This window comes from Rhinatrema bivittatum, chromosome 2 (genome assembly GCF_901001135.1).
Source record: "Rhinatrema bivittatum chromosome 2, aRhiBiv1.1, whole genome shotgun sequence".
Taxonomy (NCBI): Eukaryota; Metazoa; Chordata; class Amphibia; order Gymnophiona; family Rhinatrematidae; genus Rhinatrema; species Rhinatrema bivittatum.
In genome coordinates, this window is record NC_042616.1 from 453,953,108 (window position 1) to 453,972,693 (window position 19,586).

The window sequence follows — 19,586 nt, forward strand, 5'->3', positions numbered from 1 at the left end:
CATGAATGTGTGTTTTTGTTGAAAGGATGAATTAGCCATGGAATACCCATCCACTTCCCTAGAGAGTCAACTGTACAGCTACATTAGTTCTGTTACTGATGAGGAGGCTCACGAGGCAACTCTCGCACATGGTAGACAGCTCTTCAGCTTGGAGCAATAGATCTGGTGCTGCCAAATGTCACTCACATATAATGGCTAATTTATCCTGCTATCTGCAAAAAACATTTATGGTAAACAAACATGCTTTCCCTTATAGGCTGCAGCTCGGTATTCAGCTGTTTCCACTGTACAAAGCTGGACATGGAAGGAAGAAGCAGAAAATGCTTCTCTTGAGCATTGTAGCTTCTGCCATCTCCCATGGGCCTATTGGTTGTGAGCATTCTGCTGATATCTAAAGGAATTTCTAGTTTCTGCCCACTGTATTTTCCACACAATAGTTTAGAAGTCTGGGTATAGTGAGCATAGACATCTGCTTGTTGATAAAAGGTGTAGAACATAATTGCTTGCAAAACAGTAACTAATGCATTGGGAAGAAAGAATGTATGCATCTGGAAGCTATGTCATAGATGTCCAGTAGCTAGCTAGTGGTAACCATTAAAAAAAAAAAAAAAGATTGGTCACCAGTTCTCATCAGTAGGTGACCAAACTACCATCAAGCATGAAGCATTTTTTTGCTGCTTCCAGGAAAATCTCTGAAGTTCAAGGCCCAAGTTATTCCTCCTATGTATGCAAGCAAATGTATAGAAGGGTCTGGCCAAATCTGTATTGCCTTTCATTTTCTTTCCTTGAAATGTCGAGCACACTAATTTTGATCATCCAATTAGTCTAGCAGGTGAATGCATTCACTTAACTGACATTGTAAAAATTAGTATTTTACAGAAGCCCTTCCTGTTTCTTCTGACTAGGTTCTCAATTTTGTATACATATATTCTAAGAGTATGCAGTATTTACTTAAATTTACTGATGTAATTGGTATGAGTAGATTTGACTGATATATTTTGTTTTTGTTTTTTCTCTGTCTTCTGAAATTCTCACCAGTCCCAACAGCATGCAGTCCTTTCGGGAGCAGAGCAGTTACCACGGAAACCAGCCAAGTTACCCTCAGGAAGTGCACGGCCCCTCTCGGCTAGAAGAATTTGGTCCCCGTCAGCAGGCCCAGATGTTCCAAAGTAGTTTTGGCAGCCGTCGTGGAGGAACAGGAGCTGGTTCAGCCATGGCAGGTGAAAGCCCTGGTCACCAGGGCTATCAAGGCTACAGAAAAGAAGCTGGGGAGTATTACTACTTATCAGGCAAGGATGCAGCTTCTGCTCAGCAGACCTCTCAGCGCAGACCTTCGGGACCAGTTCAAAGCTATGGTCCTCCACAAGGGGGCAATAGCTTTGGGAATCAGTATGTAAGCGAGGGGCATGTTGGCCAGTTCCCAACTCAGCACTCATCTGTAGGTAACATCTCTCAGTTCCAGCAGGATTACACAGGGTCGTTCTCACCAGGGAGTGCACAGTATCAGCAGCAGGCCTCCACTCAACAGCAAGTGCAACAGTTGAGGCAGCAGCACTACCAATCTCATCAGCCTTTGCAACAAGCAGCCTCCCAGTCTGCTTCCAGCACCACCCACCTGCAGCAGCTGCAGCGATCTGCAGCTTTGCCTTCCTCCACTGGATACCAGCTACGTGTGGGCCAGTTTGGCCAACACTACCAGTCCTCTGCTACCACAGCCACCTCTTCATTTCCTTCTTCTCAGCGCTTCAGTCAGCCTGGGCAGACCTATGATGACTATGTCAATACCAGCTCACAATACAATAGTCATAATACACAGCCCTATGGGAGTCAGTCAAGTTATAGCTATCCCACCCAGCAGTTGAAAAGCTTTGAGCCATCAAAGATGTCCCAAGGAGCACAGCAGCAGCAACATATGATGCAGTATTCCAGTTCATCCAAGCTGTCCCTGCAAGGTCAGGCAGGGCAGTACAGTCAGTCTGATGTTCCTGTGAGGTCACCTATGCAATTCCAGCAGAATTTCAGTCCCATTTCTAACCCATCTCCAGCTGCATCTGTGGTTCAATCACCAAGCTGTAGCTCCACACCTTCTCCTCTCATGCCAGGTGGAGAAAACCTTCAGTGTGGACAGAGCAGTATGCCTCTAGCATCCAGAAATCGTATTCTGCAGATGATGCCTCAGATTAGCCCAACGCCATCAATGATGTCCAGCCCCAACACTCATGCTGGTGGATTGAAAGGATTTGGGATGGAAGGGCTGCCAGAAAAGCGTCTCTCAGACCCAGGGTTAAGTAGTCTTAGTGCCCTAAGCAGCCAAGTTGCCAATCTCCCCAACACAGTGCAGCACATGTTGCTATCAGATGCCTTGGTACCTCACAAAAAGAACTCCAAGAAGTCCTCAAAAAAAACAGATAGTTGCACAAATTCTGAGGCCTCTTCCCAGGCAGAGGAACAACTGAAGTCTCCCCTGACAGAGTCACTAGATGGAGGCTGTTCTAGTAGTTCAGAGGACCATGGAGAAAGGGTGAGGCAGCTGAGTGGCCAAAGCACCAGTTCTGAAACTACATACAAGGGGACAACCTCTGAGAAAGCTAATTCCTCGCCAGCACAGGGCTCCCAGAGTGAACCTTCCAAAATTAACACAAGTCCCACAGATGATGATTCTTGTTCAGAGAGCAAAGAAAAATCAAAGGTGGATACCCCAAAAGTTAACGAAAAGTCTGTGGGCGTAATTGTCTCAAGGGAGGCAATGGCTGGCCGCGTAGAAAAGACAAGCCCTACAGTAGATGAGACTCCAGTTACTCAAACACCCTCTACTGCTGGTGGGTTGAAGGAAGCTGGGATTACACCACAGCTTGTTCAACCAGAGGTTGAAAAAGGGAGTAAGAGTGGTGATAGTTCCACACATCATAATGGTGAAGGTGGTAGCCAGCCTAGTCACAGCAATGTGGTCTCAAATTTTTCAGGAAGAACAGAGCCTTCCAAATCTCCTGGAAGTTTAGGATACAGCTACAAAGACTTGCCTGGATCTGCTTTGCCAAGAAATGTTGCTGGCTTCCCTCAGTATCCCAAAGGTCCAGAGAAAGGGGACTTCCCAGGGCAGAGTGACAAGAAATATACCCATGGTAGGAATGAGAAATTTCCCAGCCTTTTGCAGGAGGTTTTACAAGGCTATCACCCCCAGGAGAGGAGATATGCAAGGAATACCCAGGAGCCTCCACTGATAGAAGGTACTGTGAGACCCAACATTCTAATCAATCAAGGCAATGAAATGCCCAATAGAAACATTCTCAGCAAAAACATGGGGCACCTACAAGAGAGTTCTCATTGGGGTCCTTGGGAGAGAAAATCATCTGGAACAACTCCTGAGATGAAACAGATCAACCTTGCAGATTATCCCATCCCTAGGAAATTTGATATAGAGCCACAAACCTCAGCTCATGAAACATCAGCTGCATCTTCAGAGAGGAGATCAGTTATATGTGACATCTCTCCTCTTAGGCAGTTTGGCCGGGACGCCGTTGCTCACCATTCTATGGGACACATTGCTATGCCCGGACAAGAAAGGATGGTTGATGCTAGGATAGGGAGAAATGAAAGGGGTACGCCAGGTGTGGGTCAGTCAGTCATTCTCCCAGGGGGCCTTGTGCCCTTGGAATCCAAACTGAAGAACCAAGGCGGATCATTGAAGGAAGATGATTTTGAGCATTCTAAAACACCAGCCAGCCTTAATAACAAGAAAGCTGGAGAGCTATTCTATCTTTTTGGTCTAAAACATGACTCCTCAAGAGGCAATGCCAGCCCTGGTGCCTCAGCCCTTGATTCATCTTCAGACTACACCCATCAGGATGGCAGATCTGTCCCTGTGAGGAGAACATCTGGTAGGATGGGAAGTCGGGAGGGCACCAGAGGAAAATCTCCTCAGTCTTATGAATTGGCAGAAAAGCTGAAGATGTCACCTGGTAGAAGCAGAGGGCTGGGGGATCCACATAGTATGCTTGCACAGATGAATCTCTCAGATCGAGCTAGCAGGGAGGCTTTCTATTCATTTTTTCAGAACTCTGAAAATCCATCTTTGACTTCAGTTTATCACACCAACATGAGGTCCAGTGCCTTTGAGCCTCACTCTGGTTTGAATTCCCCCCTCCATTATAAGAGGCAGATGTATTACCAGGAAGAGTATAAAGATTGGGTTGGCAGCTCATCTCAGTTGTTGATGGCCTCTGCCCAACACAGACAGGAGGGACCACGGAAGAGTCCCAGGCAAGAGCAGTTCCATGAACGAGTAAGGAGTCCCTTGAAGAATGACAAAGAGGGAATGCCATACAGCCAGTCTGGCCCTTACCATGACACTGGGAACAAAGACTTATGCCGGTCTCATAAGGCAAGTGAATGTGTTCCCCCGAGTGTAATTGCAGATCAAAAACACAACAGCCAGAAGCTTCCAACATCAGATTCTGGATGGGATCTTTCTCATCAGGTGTCTCCTGTCAAGAAAGCTGGCTGTCATGGAGCAGCCAGCCAGAAAAAATTCTGTCCCCAGCAAGCTGATGAGCATAGACAAGGAGTGGAAGAATCTAGTGGAGATTCATCTAGACCTGGAAATGGGCACAAATTACCTGGTCAAGAGGATCAATCTCATCAAAATCCATTGATCATGAGACGCAGAGTCCGATCATTTATCTCTCCCATACCTAGTAAACGACAGTCACAGGAGGCCAAGAACAGTATGGATGATAAAATACATTTGCCTACTCTGCCAAAAGGGGTTGACAAGACCCCCAACTCCTACACCTGTCTCCCTCAGAGTTGTGATGGTGGCAAATCACCTCCTAAAGAAGACTTCCCCAAGGATGCTGGCAGCCCCAACCAGAGGAATTCCCCATCTGTTTCTCTTACCAGTCCCACCAAGACGAAAATACTTCCACCACGGAAGGGGCGAGGACTGAAACTGGAGGCAATTGTTCAGAAAATTACCTCCCCCAATGTCAGAAGAAGCACACCGTCAAACAGTATTGACAATGGAGCAGACGCTGTCACGCTCGATGATTACCTATCTCTCAAAAGTGGGCAGTCCGATAGTGGAACTGGAGAAGTTCAAGGTCTGGAAATAGAGAATAAAGGAGAACCAATGATTGAGCCAAGGAGACAAGAGTCAAAGGTAGAAGTGCCTTTGGCAAAGTCTATGGAAGAATGGCGCGGAAGAGGAGATGAGAAAATCATGAATGAATCTGATGGGGCCGCAAATGTTGGGAAGGAGTTATTGGGAACCACTTCCTCTCCCTCTCTACAAAGGCCTACCTGCAGTCAGAGCAGACAGGATGGTTCCCTAACTGAGCCAGAACCTTTAGCCCATCTGGACTTGAAAAATCCCTCTGCAAGGTTTTTAGTGAATGAGTCCAACACAAATTCCACTGAAAAGAATCTAGGTGTCCTGCCTGTGATGCCTAAACAAGAAATCTTTCCTCCAAAGGGTTACTTTCCATCAGGAAAGAAGAAAGGTAGGCCAATTGGTAGTGTCAACAAACCAAAGAAGCAGCAACAGCAAACTCCGCCACCTCTGCCGCCACTTCCACCACTGTCACCACAAGAACAGCAACAAATGCTCAAACCAGAGGAGGCAGGAGATGGGGAGCCCAAACCCAAGAGACAAAGGAGGGAAAGGAGGAAACCTAGAAGTCAGCAAAGGAGGCGGAGAGCAAAGCAAGCTGCACCAGTAGTGGAGCCCTTAGAACCTGAGATCAAATTAAAATATGCCAGTCAACCCCTTGATAAAAATGATGCCAAGAGCAAGTCCTTCTTCCCTTATATTCATGTGGAGAACAAGTATGACATTGGCACCTCTTGTATCATTATCAATGCTGAGGATGAGGAGCAGAATAAGTTGGGGAGGGGCAGGAAAAGTCAGAGGTCAACATCACCCCAGCCGAATACTGACAGCAAAGTGTTGCCAACCTCTTCCTTCATGCTTCAGGGGCCTGTTGTGACAGAGTCAACTGTGCTTGGGCACCTGGTCTGCTGCTTGTGTGGGAAGTGGGCTAATTTTAAAAACCTAGGGGATCTTTTTGGACCTTTCTATACCCAGGATTATGCTGCCACTTTGCCCAAGAATGCCCCTCCCAAGAGAGCCACAGAAACGCAGAGTAAGGTCAAAGTTAGGCATAAAAGTGCCTCTGATGCCTCCAAGTCCGAATCGGAGGAGGAGACTAAGGAGCAGAGGAGCTTGACTACCCACCCCCGCTTCAAGAGACGACATCGCTCAGAAGACTGCACGACCTTGGGGTCTGTTACCAGAGCGGCTGCAGCCGCCATCCCTTGTAACAAAAAAACCACTGAAGGTTGTGAAAAGACTCCTTTGGACTTGCATGCCTCTGTCTCCACTTCAGACAGTGGCCCTGAGCAGGAGTTACAAATTCCAGAACTACCTCTTGACAGCAATGAATTCTGGGTTCATGAGGCTTGCGTCCTCTGGGCCAGCAGCATCTACTTGGTCTGTGGCAGGCTCTACGGGCTTCAGGAAGCTGTGGAACTAGCTAGAGAGATGGTGAGTACCATAAGTTTTTTCTTGTTTTGGTTTAAAGCAGAAGCAATAAAGATGGTATCATATTGGTTACCTTTTTATGATCAGAAGGAAATAAAATTGCTGTTTCTCTAACACATATTGTAAATGCCATGAAATACTGTTTTGACCTAGGAATTGACCTTCCTGTTGTAGCTTTCCTGCAGTATCTGTGTGACCTAAACTGATGTATAATAGCAATGTCTATAACCATGTATTTTTCTTAATTTTTGTATGCTTTAAACTATTTTCAGCCTGCTTGGGGTTGCTTTACCATGGTTCCACCAGGGTTTTGGATGCTTCTTGCTAGACAAGAACACTCCCTTTAAAACACACAAATATCTGAAACTACATAATGCTGTAGGACATTTGTAAAAAAAAATCTGATTTAAAGCAGAAGTGTATATATGTTTTATACTTTTACAATTTGGAGGAGGAACTGATAACAGTACAGTAGCTCATTCATGAACAATGGACTTCTCCAGCAGACTTCGAGAAGCTGAATTAGCTTTTCTCTTGAATCAGATTCTCAAAGGCTTTTCTGTTGGTATTTCCAAACTAGTTCATTCTTCAGATAAATCTATTCATTTAGATGAATATTTTGTCTAGATTAGAAAGTTATCTGATTTAACCAGTTCAAAGGGGCCGATGCAATAATTTTTGCGGAAAGCGGGCACTGACTTTTCAGCGCCCGCTTTTTTAATGCACACATGGCACCCGCAGGGGGGGGGGGCGTGCGCCATGCAATATGTAAATTAGGATGTTGCGCTAGGAAGGAGGCACTAGGGTCGCTTGCGCGACCTTAGCGCCTGCTTGCTAACGTGACCCGCTGCGGCTGCTGGTTATGAAGACTGACACCCAGTTTACCGGTGTCAGTCTTCATAACTCTGTGGTCTGCCGAGTTATTTTATATTTTTTAATTTTAAAAAAATTACAAAAAAGCAGTGTTTTTCTGCTTTTCTGTACTTCTTTTCAATGCGCTTTTTGCATGCGGCGTGAATGAGTAATAGCGCTCACATGCAAATGCATGTGAATGAGCCTATCTCATTCACTCCGCGTCGGACACGTGTTAAATAGGCGCTAATTCCCCTATTGCACTAGGGGGTGGATTAGCACCTATTTATCCCGCATCCGACTGTGGGTTATACAGTGCACTCGGCCCCTAATTGCTTTGTACAGCAGAAGGAAAGATTTGATTTCTAGCTCAGGTTTCTATTTTTTGGCTGGTTGGCATTCAAAATACTGTTGAAGTAGCATTCATAGCGCCTGAGAAAGGGAGTCAAGTATTTGTCTTGCTGGCTGACTCAGATCTATTGGAAGTGGTTCTGAAAAAAACTGTATTCTGGTCTTCTGGACAAAAAAGTGAATATGTTTAAGGCAGTGCATGACAATATTTTAAGGAGAACCAGAGGGGAAGGAATAGAGAGCAAAATCTTCTTTCCTTTTTTTTTTTTTACAAGATCCTTTTTGGGTGGGGTTTTCAAAATATGAAGGACATGCCTTCCTGATGTTCACCACTTGCGAGGAATTGTTGCGTGTAAAGTCTATACCAGAGTATTAAATTTCAAGTCAAGCTCTAGTTCAGACCTGTTTGTACTTTACTATGCTTACCCTTGGGCCAGTATAATAAGGTGAGTTCAGTAGAGTGCATAATTTTGCCCTCAGTTGTGTGTGCACAAAAAATGTGCATACATGTTACTCCTGATTCAGCAAGGACTTTTGCGAACAAAAAATGTATAGCACCTTGCTAAAGAATTTGCGCCCCCCCCCCCCCCCTTCCCAAAGCAGATTTGTGTGGATTACAAATGACACAAAGATTGAAAATTTATTTTAGAACAAATTGGTTTGCAACAGACATACTGTAGGGACCAATGTCATAATTCATTATGTCTTGTTTTTTTGTAAAATAAAATGCTGCGTACATAAGTATTCAACCCTTGTGCTGTGGAAGCACCAAGTTTACACAGATGAGATATTGCCCTAACAATTGGCTTCTTAGCTGTGAATCATTAAAAAAAGTCTGCTTTTCTGGATAAAAGACCGCCTAATTCCAGAACCATTGGTCAGACTGTGAATCTGAAGGAAAGCTGTGAAAATGAAGACCAAAAAGTATTGTAAAGAAAATAAAGATAGTTAGACATGCACAAGGTAGGAAAAGGCTACAAAATATCAAATTGCTTGAATATTCCAGTGATCATTGTTGGATCAATTGAGAGGTAATGGAAGATGCATCATACCACCCAGATACTGCCTAGACAAAGCCATCTCTCAAAACTGAGCATCAGAGCAAGGAGGAACTTGTGAGGAAAGCCACAGAGAGGCCAACAATTACTTTGAAGGAGCTACAGAGTTCAGTGACTGAGACTGGAGTTAAGGTACACCAGACAACCATATCAAGAACTGTGCATACAACTGGCCTGCATGGGAAAGTGGCGAGAGAGAAGCAATAACTGAAGAAAAACCACATCTGGAGTTTACCATAAAGAGTCAGTGACCCAGCTAAAATGTGGCAAAAGGTTTTGTGGTCAGATGAGACGAAAAAATGGGGCTTTTTGGCCAAAATTCAAAACAGTGTGTGGCGCAAACCTAACTCTGCCTGTCCCTAAGCAAACAGTCCCAGCAGTTAAATATGGGGGTGGCAGCAACATGTTGTGGGAATGCTTTTCTTCAGTGGGGACTGTGCATCTTGTTAAAATTTAAAGGATGGCTAGATGGTGCAACATACAGGGAGATACTGCAAGACAACCTGCTTCAGTCTGCTAAAAAACTAAAACTCGGGAGAACGTTCACTTTTCAGCAGGACAATGACTTGGCTATTGTAGTGAGGAATATAAAACAAAGAAGCTGAATTCCTCAGAAGTATTTCATTAAAGAGGCAATATTCCAGTAAGTGCCCAACTCAAGGCCTGAGTTTCGCCCGACCACAGGCTGCTTCAGGGGCTAAAATAAAACATTGTATAATTTAATAAAAATGCAATACAAAAACACATTTATTTTACATAATCTTTTTTTTTTTTTTTTAAAGTCAACATATAGAAGACATGTCAGGGAAAGGACAGAAAGCCATATACAGAAGAAATACCATGGCACTTATTACCTGTTCATGACAGATTTTGTCAATTGCCAGGAAACAATACAGTTATCTCATACCTATCAGGAAAAATTAAATTAAAAATAAGTTCCACTGAAAAATCAAATATAGGGTACACATTTACTCTATTAACAATGTAATAAGATTTTACCTCATCCAGTAATGCGAAATCATTAAAAAAGGAAGTTTTTCCAATTTGTTTATGAAGACACTAAAATATTAAAATAAAACAGATTAGAAAATCATAAACATAAAATTAAAAAAATTAAAAAATAAAAACAAAATAAAGATAAAATGTGTGTAAATATTACCTTTATTAGTTGCTTAACAGAGGTACATTCAAAATTGAATGAAATTGCTCCAGATCACAGTGTTATGCTTTAAAACCTATAGGAAATTTATAAAAATGTTAAAAGATAATTATGGCATAGATTAAAAACTATTATCAGCCGGTGACCTAGTGACTCAGAAAAACCTACTCTCCAGTGCCCCATGATAGAGTTAAATGGCATCATTATTAACTTTGTTTTTGCACACGCTTGCTCTCCGCTGCTCCATGATAGAGATGCATAGGGATAGTGACATTATTACTAACTCTTATTGCACACAACATATTGGGAGTGTATGGGGCACAACATTACCAGTGGGTAATGACTACATGGGCTTAGCACTGCGATTCATGTAAAAAACCAGTGATGGACAACATATTACTGGTGTCTAAAGAAAGCCTATACGCTGTGGTCTTATTGAAAAGGTTGTCAGTCATGTGTAGACCATTCACCTTTTTGTTCAACCACTCCTGTGCTGCTTTGTGCTTGGGATCAAAGTCCAGATCTCAGTCCAGTTGAGAATTTGTGGCAGTCCACAAGCGTCATCCAACCAACTTGAACGACCTGGAGCCAATTAGCCATGAAGAATGGGTAAAATTCTCTCCCAAACGTTATGCAAAGCTGGTAGAAATTTACCCCAACAAACTTAAAGCTGTTATTGCAGCAAAAAGTGGTTCTACCACGTACTAGTCTGAAGGTGTTGAATACTTAAGGGACATTACACGTCAAGTGGACCAATTTAGAAAATCATCCATGCTTCACCTCCTTCAAATTGAATAACGTTTGTGTGGATGTTTGCTAGGGCCTCAAACAAAACTATGCAAAATTTTTCGGCTGAATCTCTATTGGTTCAAGAGCTTAGAGGCAGCTGAATGAAGGTCACCTTAGAGTACTGCACTCTGAAACACAAAACAGCCACTTTGTCTGGGCATTGCAGCCAGATAACCCCTGTTAGGGGCCTGAAATTTTGTGGATTATTACAACCTCTGGTACCAGGTTTCTATGCAAGGTTTTGGAACCTAACATGAGAGTGCCATCCTTTTCTGGGCCAGCAAAGTAACGTAAGAAATTTAAGCCCTACTTTGACTCCTCATTGCCCCTGATGTGTACTTCTCTTCAGGCCGTAACTGGATCAGTAGTCATGGCCCATGATGTACATCTAGGATTTTCACTAGGAGGCTTTGCAGCCAACTGGAAGCAAAGATATAGTTACATAAAGTCACCTCTTTATGCAAATTTTCACCATTGTTTGGGTTCAAATATCTCTACTTATGTAGCTTTTTAATTTTCTTTCTAATCTTATTTGTAAGAGTACCTTTTTTTGCTACAAAAGTCACCCTGTCTTGTCTTTGACCCAGCCTTGCTTTGGTCAGAATTACAGTCCCAAAGACGAGCGTTTTGCATGCGTGAATGCACTATGTTAAAAGAGCAATTTTTGGCACCCAACTGTGAAACATACTAATGAGCTAGAGATATCACATTTTACAATGCAACTGTTTAATGTGCTTACCACACTTTTAGCTTTTGACACATTTGTTTAGACCTATCTTCGTAAATAGTAATGTCAGTGCAAAACTTTGTATGCTGATTAGTTACCTTGTATTTGTCAGTGTTGGTGGCTGAGTCACTGCCAATTCAGCAATATTGACAACCCCATAGACTTAGGGGTCATGACAGACAAGGTACCAGCCACAGGTTTCCAAGCTTCTATTTAAGCACAAAACAAGAAAAGGCAAGACCCTTCATATAAGAATTGCTTAAACTGCAGATTTTACAAAAATTCACTTTGTCTTTTTTTTTCCTGCCTTGCATATACTTTGAATGTCCCATCAATGCATGACAAAGTGGCTTTGGAATAAATGTACTGCCTGCCTGATGAAGTTATGGGTGCATCAAGGGTAGTAATAATGTGGTCTTCTGCAACCCAGCAGGTGTCTCTACAGGATGGTCAGTAAAATGACCTGGTGGGACCTTGGAGGTGCAAGAAACTGACCAATTGAGACTTTATATATGGCCAATCAGCCAGGAGTTATCATAGATGCAAGCTAAATACTGACCAGGTTGGAAACTGGATATTTGCAATGAATGAGGTGACATTGTTCAAAATTTTGCTAATGCAAATTTTAGTTGCATCAATGGGCTTGCATTGATGATTTCCCCTTTTGCCACCTTTGCTAAACCTCTCATCCTGAACAGGTCTGATTATTTAAGTGACTTCCTTTGGGACAAAAAAAAACTTGATACCAGGGACGCTTTTATCATAAAAGTCAAATAGATCCTTTGGTGTCAAAATGTGGTTATTGAAGGGGCGTTGTAGACTAGCACAGGCAGCTAAACATTTTGTGGTTCCTCCAATCCCGTCACAGAGTGATTTTCTATGGCTGGTGCCCAAAACGTTCCGTTCAGCTATAACGTGATAGTCGTTACTTTGATTGCAAAAATTAATGAAGATTTTGTATTTAGCGATGGCTGTGCTGCTCAAGTAGTGAAAATGCTCCCAAACAGTAAAACACCCTTCAAATACTCAAAAACTTGTGCATGGCTATTGTCATAATGCAAGCAGTCCCTGATCATGCATATTCAGAGACATTGGACATCAGGGTTGCAATAGTAAACAACAAAAGAGGGTAGAGTGTTGCCTGACTATTTTCCCAATGAAAGCCTTGCTCTGCATCTTGAACAATAAAGGAATAATTTACAATAGTTTCATCAAGATACATAAAACATCAGGATGGGCCAGGACTTGTCTATCAAGGCAGTCATTATACCACAAAGAGCACAATGGTGACACAGGCCAGAGCATGTTCCCAAAATCTCTGCCACAACACACTGCTAACGTGACATTACCATAGTTCCTTGTGAAGGTGATACTTTTGCATGTTCAGGCTTGCATGCAATAAATAACAGCACAATAAAATGTCCATTTTGAGAGGTCATTTATAAAAATGTCAAAGTAAGATGTCATAAGCTTACAAGCATGGTAAGCACAAGCTTCGCCGAACTGTAAAATTTCACATCTTTAGCTCATTTGTGTGTTATACAGGGTGCCAAAGATGCCTCTTTAACATAGCGTGCCCACGCATACAAATGATGCATGTTGTTGAGGCCTTAATTCTGACCAAGATTGGGTCCAAATAGAAACATGGCAACTTTTGAAAGAGCATCTTTTCTACAAATGATTAAAAAAAAAAAAAAAAAAATCTAAAAACTACAGATTTGCACCTGAAAATTGGCAAAAATTTGCATTAAGTGACATTGTGTCTTTATGTAATTATATCTTTACTTCCTGTAAAGCCTCTTAGTGCAAATCTTATACGTATATGCCATGGGCCATGACTACTGGTCCAGTCAGGGCCTAAATCAAAGTATAGGCCAGGAGCAACGAGGAGTCAAAGTAGGCCTTATATTTCTTTTGTAACATTTTTCACATACTTTGCTGGCCCATAATAAGGAAGGCAAGCTCATGTTATGTTTCAGACTTTGCACTGGGACTTACCACCAGGGGTTATACTAATCCACAAAATTTCAGGCCCCTAAGAGGTGTTGTGGAGCGAAGTGACCTCCATTCAACTGCCTCTAGCTATCCAACGAATGGAGATCCAGGTGAAAAATTTTAGTACAGTTTTGTTTTCAACCCTACAGAACATCCGTACAAAATTTTGTTCGATTTGGAGGAGGTTAAGCATGAATCCCTGTTCCACTTGATAGGGAATGACCTTTAAGCAAGCAACATTTTTATCAGTTTTTAATTTATTTTACAAAAAATGGAGAGAAATAATTGTGACTTTGCAAACTAGTATGTTCTTAAGTAAATTTTCAATAAAGATATTGTCTGGAACAATCTGTCATTTGTAATGTATACAATCTGACATTTTAGGGGATCAAATACTTTACAAGCCACTGTATGTGTAAAACTGCATCTTGCTTAGCACCCTCACATGGAAAACTCGTGCAAACGAAGGCATTAACTATTACTTCTCTCCCCTTCACAATACAGAGGGTTTTTTTTGGTTTTTTTTTTTTAGTGCTAGAAACTTTATTCCTAATCAGAGGTGGAGTATAGTTTCCACTACTAGTGTCTGCCTATGACAAGAAGCTAAAATTCTAACACACAGACCTATAATTGTGATTTATGTGAAAAAACACGCTTTGCGAGCACAAAGCATGTTTTCTTCAATAAAATTTTCTGCACCAAAAGCACTTTTGTGTGCATAAATCCAGTGCTGAGACTCACCCCGAGTTTAACATGTTCGTTCAGCCTGTGCTGAATGCACATTTGCCAGTCAGCACACTTTTAATTCCCAAAGCATTAGCATACCATTAGCTTACAGCATTGAGTTAAATTCCTAGCTTCTGCGTTAAACTGTACACAGAGTTCCAGCATATAGTTTATATCACCCACACATCGCTTCTTCTTCCCCCCCCCCCCCCCCCCCCCCCCCCCGAAGTTAGCACATTAGTAGGTGGAAGGGGACTGGCTACCTGTGGTTTGCAAGATGAAATTTGGCCCAATTTTTTCTTTGGGGGCCCACACATAGTGTTATGCATTGCCATGTAGTCACCAATGCACATTTTGCGAGGAAGGTGTCGCCAGCAAGGCAGAAAAAAAGATGACACACCTTTGTTAGTGGTGCAGACCTTATGTATAAGGCACATCCAGTGTAGAAAACAAGGATTTCTGCTCTTCTATGTGTATCAGAAAATGCTGAGTAATGCTCCTACTCTTTCCTTGATTTTTTTTTCTGCTCTTCCTTACCCTACATAGTTTCTCCTACCTACTTCAAGCTGCTTATGCAACTCTTCTTTCTTCCTTTTGTTCCAGCCCCCAATTTTTCGTTTGTGCTGTACCCCAGATCTTTATTTAAAATGTTTTGATATTCCACTTTTTGGCAAGGATGGTCTCAAAGTGGATTGCAGTCAAATAAAGGATTACCAAATACATTAATGGAGTTAATGGTTGGCAATGTAGGCCATTTCAATAGAATAAAGTCCAGGTGCAGAGAAGCTTAAATCATCTGAGCTAATTGGGGGGAAGGCCTGGTTGATTAGTTAAGCCTTTACTTTTTTTTTCTGAATCCAGGTGGATGGGTAGTAGAATCTCGTTCCAGATCTTGAGGACATAGCAGCTGAAAGCTTTCAATCTTGTGCAGCTAAGTTTGGTAGCAATTAGAGTTGGGGAGGCAAGAAGGGACTTTTGTGAGAATAGGAGTCCTCTAGGTGGGAAAGATACTCTAGGACTTCTTTGTTAACATTTGAAGACAAATCAGAGGGTGTTCAATTATTCCTGGTTTCAGTCTAGCCAGTACAGTCTATAGAGGATTGGCTTTGTTGTCTGAAGGTCTGTCCTCTATAAAGATTGTGGTTGCTGTATTTTGTACAAGTAGATGTTTCAAGGAGGTCAGGAAGAATACCACTCAGTAGAAAGTTGCAGTAATCTAACTGGTGATCTGTGCATGAATAACTGATGCAAGGTTTTGCTGATTAAGGTAGTTGTGTAATTGGCGAATGTGGCAGAGGTACATAAGAGGCCCACACTTCCATGTTCTCCCCTTCCTCTTCCTCTTGTTTTTTTAATTTTTTTCTCCTTCCCTCTTGTATCACAAATAACATGGTTGTTACGCTTGGGCTCCGGTCAGGAGGCGTGAACACCACCCAGCAGGGTGGCTCCAGGTGGAGAGAGACAGGAAGCTAGAAACAGTGTCTGGTTCCAGGCTGGGTCAAGGCAGGCAGCAATAAGCAGTGTCTAGTTCAGGCTGGGTCAGGGCAGGCGGCAATGAGCAGAGTCTACGTTCAGGCTGGGTCAGGGCAGGCGGCAATGAGCAGAGTCTACGTTCAGGCTGGGTCAGGGCAGGCGGCAATGAGCAGAGTCTACGTTCAGGCTGGGTCAGGGCAGGCGGCAATGAGCAGAGTCTACGTTCAGGCTGGGTCAGGGCAGGCGGCAATGAGCAGAGTCTACGTTCAGGCTGGGTCAGGGCAGGCGGCAATGAGCAGAGTCTAAGTTCAGGCTGGGTCAGGGCAGGCGGCAATGAGCAGAGTCTAAGTTCAGGCTGGGTCAGGGCACAGTAAGCAGGGCAAGGCAGGTCAGAAGGCCCGTAGGCCACACACACACAGAAGGCCCGTAGGCCACACACCATAAGCGGGGCAAGGCAGGTCAGAAGGCCCGTAGGCCACACACACACAGAAGGCCCGTAGGCCACACACCATAAGCGGGGCAAGGCAGGTCAGAAGGCCCGTAGGCTCCACACACACAGACAGAAGGCCCGTAGGCCACACACCATAAGCAGAGCAGGGCAGGTCAGAAGGCCCGTAGGCCACACACACACAGAAGGCCCGTAGGCCACACACCATAAGCAGAGCAGGGCAGGTCAGAAGGCCCGTAGGCCACACACACACAGAAGGCCCGTAGGCCACACACACACAGAAGGCCCGTAGGCCACACACACACAGAAGGCCCGTAGGCCACACACCATAAGCGGAGCAGGGCAGGTCAGAAGGCCCGTAGGCCACACACACACAGACAGAAGGCCCGTAGGCCACACACCATAAGCAGAGCAGGGCAGGTCAGAAGGCCTGTAGGCCACACACCGTAAGCAGAGCAAGCAGGTCAGAAGGCCCGTAGGCCAGGAGAGAACAACGAGGAAGGAGGCCCGAAGGCCGCGCAAGGCAAGGCAAGGCAAGGAAAGGCCCGAAGGCCGCGCAAGGCTAGAGCAGGGAGCCCAGGTGAGCTTGATGCCGAAGCACCGAGGCAACTGGCAGGCAGGGTTATAAGGACACACCCAGAGCACAGAGTGGACAGATAAGATGGACTGGGCCTGTCCGGAAAGCCAGCACTAGAGGGACCCCTGGTGGTGAGGCGGTTGCACTGCAGCCAAAACCGTAACAATGGTATTGTGCAATACTTGTGTGACAGCTTTGGTAAGACTGAAGCCTCTAGTAGTCTCTGGACAGAGAGCAGTAAGGTTACCAGTGGGCTCTTCTGAATGTAGTCATGTGCGAGTGCTAGCTCTATTGGTATGAGTCATTTGGCACCACAGCAAGATCCTCCAACAGATAATGAGCCTGCGTGAGGATGTTTGACAAGTTGGTTGAGGTCCCTTGTTCTTGGAACAATCTCTTCAGCGTTAAGGTCAGTGAATCCATGGCCCAGATTAAGGAGCAAAACAGTCAGGAGGGTGTAACAGACATAGCAATGTTTACTGATTATAGGTTAAATTTGTAGAGCTTAATTTATTCAAAAGCACACAAGCGTTAAATAGAACACAAATCTTGACGGAAGAAAGTTGCCAAATGACATAGTTGGGTTAACCCCCCCCCCCCCCCCCCCCCCCACACACACACACACTGCATGGTTAGAAGAGCTTTTAAACATGCCCTTTTTTGCCTCACATAAAGTAGCATGTCCTCCCACTTTCTAGCCATTCTCTGGCCATTTATGATGACATTTGCCATCACTGGCTGGTGTCATCACTCTTACTGGTGTCTTTCCCCCACATTTTGCTTTTAATTGTGGGTGCAATCTCCATGAATGTTTGGTATCTTCAGACCTACCTCCTCTTGAGCCACCTTGTTTCTTTAACACTGCTAGTCATAAACCAGCAGATTTTGCTCTGCGTGTACTCTGTTCACTATTTCCACTTTTATAGATCCCTCTGCTGCACGTTCTTCCCACTGAAGCATGATTCTAACTTCGCAAGATCAAAATGTATTTTTGAACATTGCAGCAGCATTCAGAACTCCTGCTCTACTTACTGCCTTTCTTATATTCACTTGGCTCTGTTGTAATCGCACAATATCCAACCTAAGATGTTTTTGTGCTTGAAAGATGTCTTCTTGGCCCCATACCTGGAATGGGAATTTTACAACACATCTTTTATTGAGAGCAATGGATTTTTTTTTATTTTTTTTTTAATGAACACTGTACAGCCACTTGGACTCAACTCTGGGATCGAATGGCTAGAATGTATTTAATATTCCTTTTTTCTGATTGGTCCCTGACCCTATTATCATATGACTATTTGGCATTCTTTTCTAGTATTTTAATCTCTTGTTTCTCTTCCTTTGCCTTGTGAGCTGTTCTGATGAGCTTTTTTTTTTTTAACTTTATATTTATTGAATTTTTATTATGTGAACAAAAAAAAAAAATTATTCGGTAACAAACACAATTTTTAAATTATATCTCCAGAAGTAATAGAGAGGGCAGAAAAATTAGGAGTTTAAAAGGAAATATACAAAATAAAATTTATTGTACTCATGAGATTCAAGCAATATGGATCAATAAGCTAGACCTGCCGAATTCCGGGAGAGAAAGTTAACACCCTCCTGGAATTAGTAAAGGACTTGAGTTACTCGGGAAGAAAAAAATACAAAGCAGTCACTACAGTATTTAACACGTTTACAAGGTTATCTGAGCACAAAAGAACACCCTAAAGAGAGAACTTTAGGCCTGAGAACAAGGACATCTTTTCTCTTTTGCATGGATCAAGTAAAGTCAGGAAAAATACAAATTATCTGCCAATGAAACAGAGAAGAAATGTTCCTGAAGTATATTTTCATCACTTCACTTACATCTTGTTCAGAAATAAACGAAACAAGCAATGTAGAGCGTTCATAAATTTCAGCACCTGAATTTTCAAGAAAATTAGTCAGGTTATCCATAATAGTAGGTAACTGAACAGGTTGAGACTGAATGTTACTACTAATAGATGGAAGAAAGTAAATTTTGTTTATGGAGGGAATCTTCTCTGAGTCGAAATGGAGAGTCTCAAGAAAATATTTCCTCAAGGTATGGTAAGGAACCTCTTCACCCCTTCAAGAAAATTCAAAAGCCGAAGATTCAAATGCCTAATATGGTTCTCAAGGTACAACTCTGCAAGAGAGATTATTTCGATCTTTAACCACCGAAGAATTACAATTCTGCATGTCTTAATCGCTTGGGATGAGCTGCTTGATGTGCTTACTCTTGAAAGTTTGTATTAGATATCTTTAGCTTCAGGTTTGATATGTCCTTTTCATCTGAAACTATATTGTGTAAATGTTTTCTTTTATTTGTTGATGCCTCTGGTCTGTCCACTGTAATTTTGCTAATTGTTTATACTTTGTACTTTGTTTCTTATTTGTAGATGGTTGCCTCCCTCTTGAAACAGCACTGTTGTGAAACACAGCTGTGGTCTGGGCTTGGGGTTTTTTACCTATGTAATTCGGCAACTTTCTTCCATCAAGATTTGTGCTCTGTTTAACACTTGTTTATGCTTTTGAATAAATTAATCTCTACAAATTTGATTTATTTCAGCGGACATTGCTATGTTTGCACCCTCCTGACCTTTTCTCTGTATGCTTTTGGGTGTGCTACTTGCTGTATTGCCAGATTTAAGGAGCAACATGTGGCCATTGAGTCCTTGTTGGCAGGTGCCAAGCGGCCGCCTTCATCTAGATATTTCATTTTTAAGCGCCCCTTTTTTCTTTTTTCTGTCTACAGTCACTGGAATTACTCCTCTTCTCTCCCCCTCATGCTTTCTTTTTCCTCTTCTGTGGTCTCTTCTCTTTAATAAAAAAAAAAAAAAAAATAGACTGCAAAGAGCTCCTCTGCTTTTTTCCTCCCTTCGCCTGAGCC

General features: G+C 43.0%; 1 protein-coding gene across 1 annotated transcript in view; it reads left to right on the forward strand.

Annotated features, from left to right (window-relative positions):
* TCF20 (transcription factor 20) overlaps window positions 1–19,586 on the forward strand; it is a 185,399-nt gene that overhangs the window by 29,504 nt on the left and 136,309 nt on the right. Inside the window, exon 4 of the mRNA XM_029587130.1 lies at window positions 1,039–6,541. Coding sequence (XP_029442990.1) covers window positions 1,039–6,541 — 5,503 coding nt within the window. The remainder of the gene's footprint in view (window positions 1–1,038; window positions 6,542–19,586) is intronic.